Source organism: Equus przewalskii, chromosome 18 (assembly GCF_037783145.1).
Source record: "Equus przewalskii isolate Varuska chromosome 18, EquPr2, whole genome shotgun sequence".
NCBI classification, from domain to species: domain Eukaryota; kingdom Metazoa; phylum Chordata; class Mammalia; order Perissodactyla; family Equidae; genus Equus; species Equus przewalskii.
Window position 1 is genome coordinate 58509861 of NC_091848.1, and position 12360 is coordinate 58522220.

At 38.1% G+C, this 12360-nt stretch overlaps 1 protein-coding gene across 1 annotated transcript; it reads right to left on the reverse strand.

Moving 5' to 3' along the window:
- Positions 1–1645: 1645 nt before the first annotated feature.
- On the reverse strand, positions 1646–2575 carry LOC139076959 (olfactory receptor 5H2-like). Its single transcript, XM_070582152.1, has one exon. It carries the CDS (start codon positions 2573–2575, stop codon positions 1646–1648), a length of 930 nt encoding a protein of 309 aa, XP_070438253.1.
- Positions 2576–12360: the final 9785 nt, after the last annotated feature.

A 12360-nucleotide genomic window follows, 5' to 3' on the forward strand; every position in this document is an offset into this window, starting at 1 on the left:
AATGCATTTAGATACCATATAATCTGTATATATAGGTACAGTCGTGGCCCAATTAATGACGTCTTGGTCGACAGACTGCATGCACAATGGTAGTCCCATAATCTTAGTACTATCTAGTCTAGATGTGTAGTAGGCTATACCATCCAGGTTGCGTAAGCGCACTCCATGACGTTCACACAATGATGAAATTGCCTAACAATTCATTTCTCAGAACACTTCCTCACGTTAAATGATGCATCACTGTATATTTGTGTACCTGTATCTATATATGACGTTCTAGATATATTTACCATATATGTGTATAATTTGGTAGCTATGATAATCCATTGAAAGTTATCAAAGAGGGATATGATATAAGGAGAGTTTGTTTACAAAGACTAATCTAGCAGCTATGTTTAGAAAGTAAGAGAATATCAGCAGGATGAACGAGATAAGTAACTAGAGTTTTACAAAACAGAGGCAGGTAGTTTTCAGGATAAAGGCCTCAGTGGTACCAGTAGGAATGTGTATAGAAGCAGTGGTGAGAGAGGAAGGACAGACATGGACCTGAAGATGGATCACCTGTTATATTTAAATAGCATGGAATAGCATGGAATTTTAGGGCACAAAACATCCAAACTCCTGCTCATTTTCGTTTCGTGTCTTCCCCAGACCCCACTGAACCCTGTGACATCACATCACCCTAACAATATGTGAATTTTGGTAACATGCATTTAAAGCTCCTCCTTGTCAACAACATAGTCCAATAACATTTACATATTACTCATTTCTTTATATTACCAGCTTCATTTTTTTTTTAATTCTAGGAAGATTGAGACCTTTTCCTTCCTATTCTGCTGCTTCTCTTTTCTTCACTGTGCCCATCTCAACTTAGGTCTCCAATCTTGTCTTTCAACTTTCTGAATTAGTGAAAGCTTTAAGATTACCCAACAACATACAAGTAGAGCTACAAAGGGCCTTGGAAGGCATCATAGACACTGAGAGGCAACTCTCTTCTGGCTCCTCATGGAATCACCTCGGTGAAGAGCTGCCTCTTACAGTCTGGCGCTGTCTTCACTGTCTTAACTCATTTCTCATGTTTTCCTCATTGCTTTCCCATTCTGTTTATTTCTCTGTGTGACATGAGAGTTGAACCCCACAAGAAGTGACATTCACCATGTCCCAAATAAAGTGAAATGAAAGGCCTTTGCTGGCTAGCAGAATTACTGGGATTTGCCTCTGTTCACCCAAACACAAACCTGCCTCCACTGTGGAGTTCAGTGTGATATGAGCCTCCAGGCTGCCCAGCTGTATTATAATCAAAAACATTATAGTCGAGTCCTGTTCAGAGGAACTCCACTATTTTAGTACTTAATGCACTTATGAAGCCACGTTGAAAATGTACAATCATATAAAATATTATATTTGCTTTCCTGTTTAATTATTTTAGTATGACATGACCATCTGATTAAAATTCTCTCTCTGTTTTTGAATAACGTACACACATATATTAAAGAGTTTATTAGGTACTCCCACTTTAAGTCAATAAAACAGTAGGACAATCACAATTACAAAAAACTTTGCACACTAACCAAACAAAGCCACATCTCATCTGCACAATTGTGTAACAGTTTTAATAGAAAGAGAACAGATATTAGTGTGAAATCTAAACACTTCTCTTTAACAGTTTTGTCAGTGAATCTATGACTTTCTTATTTCTCAGGCTGTAGATAATTGGATTTAACAAAGGAATGATGACAGTGTAAAATAGAGAGTCCATCATATCTTGGTCATCTCTCTGTGCAGATCCAGGGCGCACATACATGAAGAGGAGAGGGCCATAGTATAAAGAGACAGAGAAGAGATGGGCTCCACAGGTGGAGAAGGCTTTCCTGATGCCTTGTGCAGACTTCCTTTTTAAGATTGTGAAGAGAACAAGTGTATAAGAGACAAGAACTATCATAATGGTGAACACCTGTATTGACCCAGAGGAAATAAAAACCATCAGAACATTAATAGAAGGGTCAGTACAGGAAATCTTAAACAATGGCATGATGTCACAGTAAAAGTGATGTATTATGTTAGAATTACAGAAGGTTAATCTGAGTAAAAAAAGTACATGAAATGCGGAATGAATAAGGCCACACAGAAATAATGCCACTAACAGTCGGATGCATAGTCTATTGGTCATAATCACCGGATAAAGTAAAGGTTTGCATATGGCCACATAGCGATCATATGCCATTGCTGCCAAAAGAAAACATTCTGTGGTTGCACTGAATGCAAAGGAAAAAAATTGTAACATGCATTCAGAGAGAGAGATCATCTGATTTGTGGCAAAGAAGTTGACCAGCATCTTGGGGGTCACTGTGGATGATATCCAAGCATCCATGAAGGCTAAACTCCCAAGGAACAAGTACATGGGAGTGTGAAGGTGAGGGTCATTGCAGATGAGTGCAATTAGTCCAAGGTTTCCCACAATAGTGATGAGATATATCACCAAGAACACCAGAAACAGGGGGATTTGCCACTCCAGTTGATATGAAAGTCCTGTGAGAACAAACTCTGTCAGCAATGTTGCATTTCTAGTTTCCATATCCTTAATAGATTGCCCCTGAAATAAAATGTAATCAAAGTAAAAAAGAATATTCACCAAGGTTTTATCGAAGAAAATTTGGTGAGGGCAATTGAAATAAAACCCTACACTAGCCCGAATGCCATTAATTTTATTTGCTGTGACTTTAATACATGGAAACTATCCACGGAATCGTTATATTGGAAAAATCCAATTATTTCTATTCAAACTAGGTGCTGGAATGAACAGACTGAGACGAGAAGGAAGACATGCTAAACATGAGCATCCTTGTGGGGAAACTATTGAATGAGGAGGGAAATCTGTGTTTAGGACATGGAAGCAGCATAAAAAGTAAAAATATTAGAAGGGCCTGGATTATAAAATGAATTGAAGGCCATGTGAAAAATCTTAAAATTTATTCTTCAATCAGTAGGCAAGCACTGAAAGCTTTTAAGACAAGTAGTGGCATCATTAGATATTTTTAAAATTATGTATTAGGTTGTGTAACATAGGCTTCAGGGAGGAGAACCTAGCATCAGGGATGCTGTTAGGAAGTTGTTATTATTATCCAGGGACTCAAGCCAGATTACATATTGGAATGGTCTGGGGGATTTTTTGTGCAAAACACAGCTTCTGAGGTATTACTGTAGAAATTGACCCAGTAGGTTAAGAATGGGGGTTAATAATATGCATTTTTTCCATGGGCCCCCGTTGATTAAAGTGCACGTTCAGTTCATAGTCCACGTGTGATATCACATTGGGAGTGGGAAGGATGTCAAAGAGATAGATTAAGAAAAATGAGAATGAAGAGTCACTGGGACTTGGTGACAAACTAGATGAGAAGGCTGGTCAGTTAAGAGATGATCACTGAAAACTGAGACTGAGAACTCAGGTGCGTTGGCCAGTATATGGAGAGAGCATCCTCTGAACATCCAGGTGAGATGTACTTAGTAGCGTGAGTCTACCAGAGCTTAATAGAAATGATGACGTGAGGGTGTTCAGGATGGCTGAAAGCATAATTATGGATTCCTGTCCTTTGGAGAGGGAGCATATGGTAAAAAGAAGGAGAGCATGGATAGAAACTTGAAGAAGTTATACTAAAGAGATGACAAAATGGATATACATCATTTATCAGATGGATCACATCTGATCCTCTTTCTACCACATGAGTCTTGGTGTCAGACAAAATCTGTCATCCACGCTAGAAGCCAAAAGTTCTAGAAGCTGACTTTCCCATCCCCCTTGCACCTAGAGTAGAGGACTTAATCTAGGATTAGCCACTCAAAGCCACCCACACTGGATTTGAAATATGGGGAGAGGAAGAAAAGGGGTCAAATGAAGACAAAGAGAATTTTGGTTGCAAAGTCAACCAAGGGAACAATATCAAGACCCTGGAAAACGCAGCCTGCACCCACAACAGTGGCATCCTCAGTGTGAGCTGTGACAATCCAAATGCAGCAGCAACGACAGCATCTCTTACTGAGCTAGAGTTGGGACATGATTTTGGCTGTTGAAGGGCTGCCTTATTTCTTTGTTTCTTCCCATTTCTCAAGTGGTTTTCTCCTCCTTGCCTAACATTTCTATTTAATTTCCATTCCATGAACTAATTTCCTTTTGCAACCCAGAGCTCTGGCTCACACAAAAGGAGACAAGGGAGAGACAGAGAAGGATATGAGCAGAGTGATCAGAAAAGCAGGAGGAATTGGGAAGCTGAGTGTTGTGGACTTACAGAGAGGAAAATACTCGAGGACAACGTGAAGTACAGTGCCAAAAGTGAAATAAATGCTCTGGTAGGATAAGGAGTGACCAGATTTCACTGAGTGTGGAAATTAAGACATCTTAGTGTGTTTAGTGAAAGCAATTTCCATTTAGTGATAGAGTTGAGGTCAGAGAATAATGAGAAGTGATTGGGAAAAGTGGCAGTGCAGTAGGAGAATGAAGAGAGTTCTCCAAGATGTGGACAACAGTTTGCACCTGTCCACTGCCCATAGACAGATTTGAATTTTCCTTCTGTAGAACAATGTCATGAAGTTTTCAAAAGAGAGAGGAAAGCACTGCAAAGAGAAAGGGGATAGAAGTGGAATGGGAAATTTGGTGGGTGAAAGGGCAGGAAGAGAAGAAGGTAGAGAATACCAGTCAGAGACGGTCAGTGTCAGGAAGACAAGGCCAGGCAGAGGGAGAGAGGAAGTCTCTCTGAGGCCTGAGGGGAAGACAGGGAGGCTCAGAGGCCGGGGTGAATGTTTGTCTTCATCTCGGTTTTCATGGAAAGTGTCAACATTGGGAGTCCTTTCTTTTTCTTTTAGTAAAAATTCCATGTTTATTTTCCCTACAGATTTGTGTATGAAACAGATTTTCATTTTAAATTTTACCTTAGAAAGTCTGTACTGTTCATAAATATACTGGCACTGCCTGAAAGTTGTTTCTATATTTAAAAGTTGCCGTGTCTTTCTGTGACTGTCATTAGAACTGTCTTGCCCAGAGATCCTGCTGGTTTTACTTGAGAGCACCGTCTTCACCAGTTTTATTAGCAGAATAGAACTGAGCCAAAGACTAGAACCTAACTCAGACAACATGAATAACCAATGCCAATAATTGTAGTCGTTAAACGTATTTTTACTTAGAATGGTCTTCCTTCCATGCAATCGCAAATCACTTAAATAAGCAAAAATTCTCAAATTCAATATGTGGATACTTATTAAGTCATAAAGCTGGAAAGAGCAGGAAAGGGACATTTTCCACATTTGTCCTCTTCTCCATAGGTATAATATGTATATTTATATCATTTTATAAATCACATGTACATAAAAAATACTCAGTTAAATTTTTGTCAGAAGTAGGTGGGAGGTAGGGAGGTTAATATCCAAGTGATTTAACTTAAGAGTTAGTCAGAGAATGTCGTTAATTAAATGGAATAAACGTTTTCATCAGAATCCTCAGAAAGATTTCTTATGTAGGAATCATGATGGCCTGAATCCTTAAATTCACTTTTAAATTGTTGAATGTTCTAGTTTACCAAAACGTATGTTATGTAGTCGTTATAATTGTGCTAGCCATATAACTAAATATCATTAAAGAGTACAATTCACTCTCAGAGCTATTTTGTTTATCTAGATTTTCCTCACAATAATAAAGTAATACAGATTATTCACTATTTGTTTTCCACTTCAACTGGCTAGGGCATCCTGTAAACCAAATCAAAATTATTATGAACAGTATTATTTTCAACTTTCTATAAAAAATAATGAATATTATAGAAATCATTATCTCTTACAAATACCTGTTAAGAAATAGTGGAGATCTTTTCAAAGAGTTAGGCTTTCTAAAGTAGAAAATTATACAGCAGCACAGGAAATCACAATAACATAGGTAGCAGTTCTTTGCACACTGATTCATTGTGGAGGCTTCATTTCTCAAGCTCAGTAAGATATTGTTTGTATTAATTGTTTTGAATAGAAGAGTCAACTAATTATACAACTGTGTGCCTTTTGCCAGAAGAGGAAGGAGTAAAGAACTGAAATTCCCCTGGCAGCACCCAAGGATCCCCTCTAGGACAAAGCTAAGCTGCTCCTCTGGGCACTGTGGACTTGGACATGCGTGAGAAGTCCAGGCTGTCCCTCAGGGCATTACAGACTCCGAAATCCTAAACATCAACTCATTGCAGACAATGCTAGTTTTAACACTTGAAACTGCACTTTATGTCACTATTTTCCACCACAGATAACACTTCTGACAAGGTTATGCAAACTCCAGTTTATCTATACATTTTGGTGTTCTGAGTGCTTTGATCGGCGTGGTCTTGTCTGAGATAATCATACATGATCTTGATGAGGCCAGAGTTCTAGATTCCCTTCAGGAGCCAACCCCAGAAAGTTGTTCTCATGCAAACCGGAGCGCACATCCAGACCTGTATCTAACTCCCCAGTTCAAGCCGAAATCTGATGAGAGACCTTATTAGGCAAATGTCAGGAAGGAGCAAAGGAAAAAAGGGCAAAGGACCACAGTGGAAGGAGGCGCGGATCAGAACTTCCCAAACTTTACAGACTGTGAATCTCCTGGAGATCTTGATAAAAGGCAGATTCTGTTTCAGAGGTCTGGGTGGGGTGAGGGCCTTCATTCCCAGCAAGGTGATGCCTGTGGACATTTGCCTTCCACAGGGCCTCCTTCATTGGAGGACCTAGATTATCGGAGAGCTAGATCCCTGGAGAAGCTCAACATGGTCAATGGAGCTGGCATGCCAAGAGAGAAGCAGGAGCCAGATTGGGGCAGGGAGGCCAGCCTGGGTGGGCTCACAGGGGTTCTGGAGGCCAGGTAGGGCCTTTGTGCTGTACGCCAAATTAAAGGAACTTTATTGAGGAATTTTGAACGTGGTTGTAATGTGTTCAGCTTTCTCTTTCATGCATTAGCAGAGAATGTTTTCAAAGAGCATTCATTCAGAAAAATAAAACAATTTACTCATCTGTAACATTTTAATTTGTTATCTAAAAAATAGAAAATAAATTAACCTCCAGTGGCTACACTGGGGAAAAAAGGATACATTTTTTAATACTCATTCATCTATTTTCCTGCTTCCTTAAAATTTTGCTAATGAAAGAGAAAGAAGTGGTGCAAAAATAACATAGACAAAACAGCATTCACTGGGAACTCTGCAGAAGGGTGGGGTGAGCAGTGTGATGGGCACAGGTAGCTTCGACATGACCCGAACTTGACTTAAATTTACTGCCCCCTTCAATCTTGTGAAATCATCTCCTAACTCGCTGGTTTGCCTCTCTGTGAGCACAGAGGTCTGCATTGCTCCTTCCGGTATGGATTGTCCTTGCAATTTTAGTTATTTCAATAGGTGGGTTGGGGTATCTCACTGTGGTCTCCATTTGTATTTCTCTAATAACTAATGATGGTTAGCATCTTTTCCTGCCCTTATTGACATCTGTATGCTATCTCCAGTGAAGTGTCTGCTCAAATCTTTTACTCATTTTTTAATTGGCTTGTTTGTTTTCTAATTTTTGAGCTTTGAGAGTTCTTCATATTTCCTGGATATCTTTTATCAGATATATGATTTATACATATTATCTGAAAATCTGTGGTTTGTCATTTCATTTTAGCAATGTTTTTTGAACAGCAATTCTCTTATTTTAATGAAGTTATCAATTTTATTCTTTTATGGATTGTGCTTTTGGTATTATATTTCTTGGTTGTACATAAGGTCTATGATCCATCTTGAGTTAATTTTTTTATATTATCTGGATGAGAGCTCATTTTTCTTTTGCACATAGATAGCCAATTGTTCCAGCATCATTTGCTGAGGAAATTATTTTTTCTCCACTGAATTACCCCTGCACCTTTGTCCAAAATCAGTTGTCCATATACTTATGGGTTTACTTCTGGACTCTACTCTGTTCCACTCGTATAGTGCTCTATCTTGACAATGATGCTACACTGTCTTGATACTGGAGTTCTACCTTAAGTCCTGGAAGCAGATAGTGTTAGACCTCTAACTTTGTTCTTCTTTCTCAAAGTTATCTTGGCTATTCTACATCCTTCACATTTCCATGTAAATATTGGAATCAGCTTGTCAATTTTTACAAGAAATCCTACTGAGATTTTGATTGGCATTTTATTAAATCTATACATGCATTTGGGGAGAACTTATTTTTTTTCAATATTGAATAACCCAATTCATCTTCGCCTTTACTTATCCTTTAATTTCTCTCAGAAAAGCTTTTTGTTGTTCTACTATGTATAGGTCTTGCCCATCATTTGTCAGATTTATCACTAAGTTTTCATAAGATTATGACTATTGTACATAGTATAGACACATACATACATCTGTCTGCTAATAAAGAAATTATGCAGTGTACACACACTTCTGCAACCTACTTTTCCTGCTTCCTGTATTGAGAGTGATAGCTCAAGAGAAAGGGATTCAAGTCCCTACCTGGATTCTTTCTGCTCTTCCCTTTTTCCTTTTCCTGATTTAAGGAGACATTAATATGATGTATGAAAAGACAAGATTCTGGTGGGACCACATGGGTTGGTTTTGGGGGCATCCTAAGGTCAGCCTGTGGCTCTTACTTACCATTGCTTTTCTCTTCTTTTACCAGAAATTCTAAGTAGCTCCCCAGGCATGCTCCCTTGAACCAGGCTGTCATCTCTCTCTTCTTTCTGACCAGAGAAGTAAGCTCATGCATAGACATCCTTCCAGACATGGCCACCCCCACTTCACTTTTTCTTCTTCTAGCTGGCCACCAGGCTTAGGTCTGGCGAGCCCGGGCCAGCCTTGTGCACCATGGGTAACATGTTCTCCTCTGGCTCCATCTCTTCTAGCACCAGAGATTCAGATAGCATGCACAGGACCTCTTGACCAGGCCACAATTTCCTGTCTTACTTTGACAGCTCAGAAGACAATATATTTTACTTTGCTTTCTTTTCCCTGCACTTACATCTGTCTCTAGAATGTCTGAAAGAAAATTCAGGTACTCCTCCCAAAAACTCCTGGAAGATGATTCAGCTACTTAGGCTTATCTGTTTTGTATAAAATATATGGACTTGGACTTTGTTTGAAGATCTTTAACTAAAAATCTGAATTTTAAAAAAGCACACAAGTATTCAGGTTATCTACTTCCTAAATAAGCTTTTGTAGTTTGTGTTCTTTTCAGGGAATTTGTTCATTTCATCTAGGTTGACAAGTTTTTGGACATTAATTTGTTCAAAATATTTCTTTATTGTCTTTTAAACATGCAGCATCCGTAATGATGTTCCTTCTTTCTCTCCTGATATTTGCATTTTCTGTCATTTAACAGTTTAAGTCTTTTCTTTTTCTTTCTTGGTCAATTTGGCTAGAAGTTTGTCAATTTTATTGATCTTTTCAGAGAACCAGTTTTTTATTTCAAAGAACTAGGTTTTCATTTCATTGATTTTCTCTACTATTCTTCCCTCAAATTAATCGATTTCTGCTCTTATATTTATATATTTCTTTCTGCTTGCTTTGAGTTTAATTTGCTCTTCTTTTGTAGCATCTCAATGTGGAAACTTAGAACATTGATTTAATTCTTTCTTCTTTTCTAATATAAGCATTTGATGCTATAAATTTATCTTTAAACACTATTTTAGCTGTACCCCACACATTTAAATATCTGTGTTTTTATTTTCATTTAAATTCAATTCATTGAATTTAAAATATATTCTTTTCTCCTCTGTGACTATCTCTTTGATCCATGAGTATTTAGAAGGATGGTTTTTAATTGCCAAATATGTAGAGATTTTACACATGCTTTTCGCATTGATTTTTAGTTTAAGTCTGTTATGGGTTATATTTTGTATTAATTCAATTATTTCAAATATCAACCAGAATAGGGTTTATTTTGGTGAATGTTCAATGTGTACATAAAAATACTGTGTACCCTGCTACTGTTTGAAGGAGTGTTCTATAAATATAATGTTGGTTGACAGTACTTTTCAGATCTTCTCTACTTTTAGTGATATTCTACTTATTCTATCAATTATTGAAAAAGGAATATTGAAATCAATCTGTAATTGTAGATTTGTCCGTTTCTCCCTTCTATCAGTTTTTGCTTCAAGTATTTTGAAGCTCCATTGTTCAGTGCTTCCATACTTAGTGTTATTTTGTCTTCTTGATGAGTTACACCCTTTTTCACTTTGCAGTGTTCCTCTCTATCTCTGGTGATATTCCTGGATCTGAGGTCCGTATTTTGTTTGATCACCACTCCAGCTTTCTTTTGGTTAGTGTTTGCGAGTATATCTGTTTTCCATCCTTTTAGCTCTAATTTACCTAGGGCTTTATGTTTTATGTATGCTGCTTCTCAACAGTATGTAGTTAGACCTTGCTTTTGAATCCAATGTGACAATCTATTTTTATTTGGTGTATTATACCTTTCAGATTTAATAAATTATTGATATGGTTGGATTAAAAGCTATCATTTTTGTGTGGGGGTTTTTTTTGGTTTTTGTGAGGAAGATTCACCACGAGCTAAAATGTGTTGCTGATCCTCCTCATTTTTTGCTTGAGGAAGATTAGCCCTGAGCTAACATCTGTGCCAGTTTTCCTCTGTTTTGTATATGGGTCACTGCCATAGTATGGCTGATGAGTGGTGTAGGTCTGAGCCTGGGATCTGAACCCAGAAACCTAGGCCACTGAAGTGGAGCACGCCAAACTTAACCACTATGCCACAGGGTCGGCCCCAAAGGCTATCATTATGCTAGATTTTTTTCTATCCATTTCATCTATCTCTTGTTCTCCTTCTTTTGTCCCACCTGCTGTTGGATTAATAGACTTTTTTGTGATTCCATTCTATATCCACATTTGGCATATTATTTATATATTGTCTCTTTTTTTTGGTGATTCCCTTAGGGTATACAAGTGAGTCATAGCATACAATTTATACTACATAACACTTTACAGAGGGCCTCTTAACTGGAAGAGAGTCTCCTCTGATATTTGCCAAAATTCCCCTAAAAGAATGATTAATGTCATTTAATTTATTTTATACTCTTTAAAATCTAAATACACACTTATAAATAGTTCCCCATCACATTATCATCATCCATTGACTCAGCGTTCTGACACAGAACAGCCAGCCACACAATATGGTGTCATGAATAGTGCCCTGCATTGAGCAGTGCACACAGCCTGTACGGCATTCACAATCCCTCTGTGTACACTTTGTTTCAATACTATGCATGGAACTTATTAGTTTTCCATGAATAGTTCATAAATGTTGTCCCATTGTCTTTGTACTTTCAGTGCAATTGATAGGAAGTCAAATGTTACTGTACTTATCCTTCCTTTCTTAGTAACCCAGTATCTCTGTCTGGAAGCTTGTAGGTCTTCTCTTTACCCCTGGTGTCTGGGGCTGTTTGCCAGGAGCATATTCTCCTTGTGGTTAGTATACCATAAGTGCTATCCACTGCTTCCAGGAAATGGTTTGATGAGCCGTATTTTAGACTGAGTGAGCCTGAATTGCCAATTCTAGAATCTCCAGCTTAGAGGGTATAAATGCTCTATAGATGCCCTCCAATAGGAGATTGTCTCCCAAATACTCTTAAAGATAAATACTACAAGGTATGAGGTTTTCTGATGAGTTTAAATATTATATGGCTTCACAACACTTGTGTTTTGAGGTAGTAGTGGCCTTATTCACCATCTAAACCTTTCCCATGCCTGATTGAAGAGAGAGCAGAGAACTTTCCAGAAACGTGGATGGTTTAGGCACTTGAATCTCCATCAGCACCAAAGATGCCTCTGTGAAGTCCACCCAGTTATATGACAAGGACCATTTCCCCCGGTACTGATTGGATCTGTGGAAATTTGAATTTGTTGGCTTCAATGTGTACAGAGCACTGCTGCCTTCAGAGCTCAGCCTTGCATCCTGCTACTTTGCATACTGTTACGTCCACACATCAGGTTTTCTATATATGTGATTTTTCCTCTTAATTCTTCCTTACTGCTCAACAATATCAGGCCATCATCTGGGATTTTGCAGCAGTAACGGGCACCCAAAAATACTACAGATTCAAACATTAAATTTGGGAGATGGCCAACGAAGAAAGTCACTACACATTCCTTACAAAGCAGTCAACGAAAGAAAAATGATTATGACATTGAAGGTTTTTGCAATCATTTCAGAAATGAGAACCATTCCACAGTGTCACCCAAATTAAGATGTGTTGCATCATGTAAGTGTGAAAGTAACCTTTGTTGTTGTTTTTTGTGAGGAAGATTCACCCTGAGCTAACATTCATTGCCAATCCTCCTCTTTTTTGCTTGAGGAAAATTAGTCCTGAGCTAATAT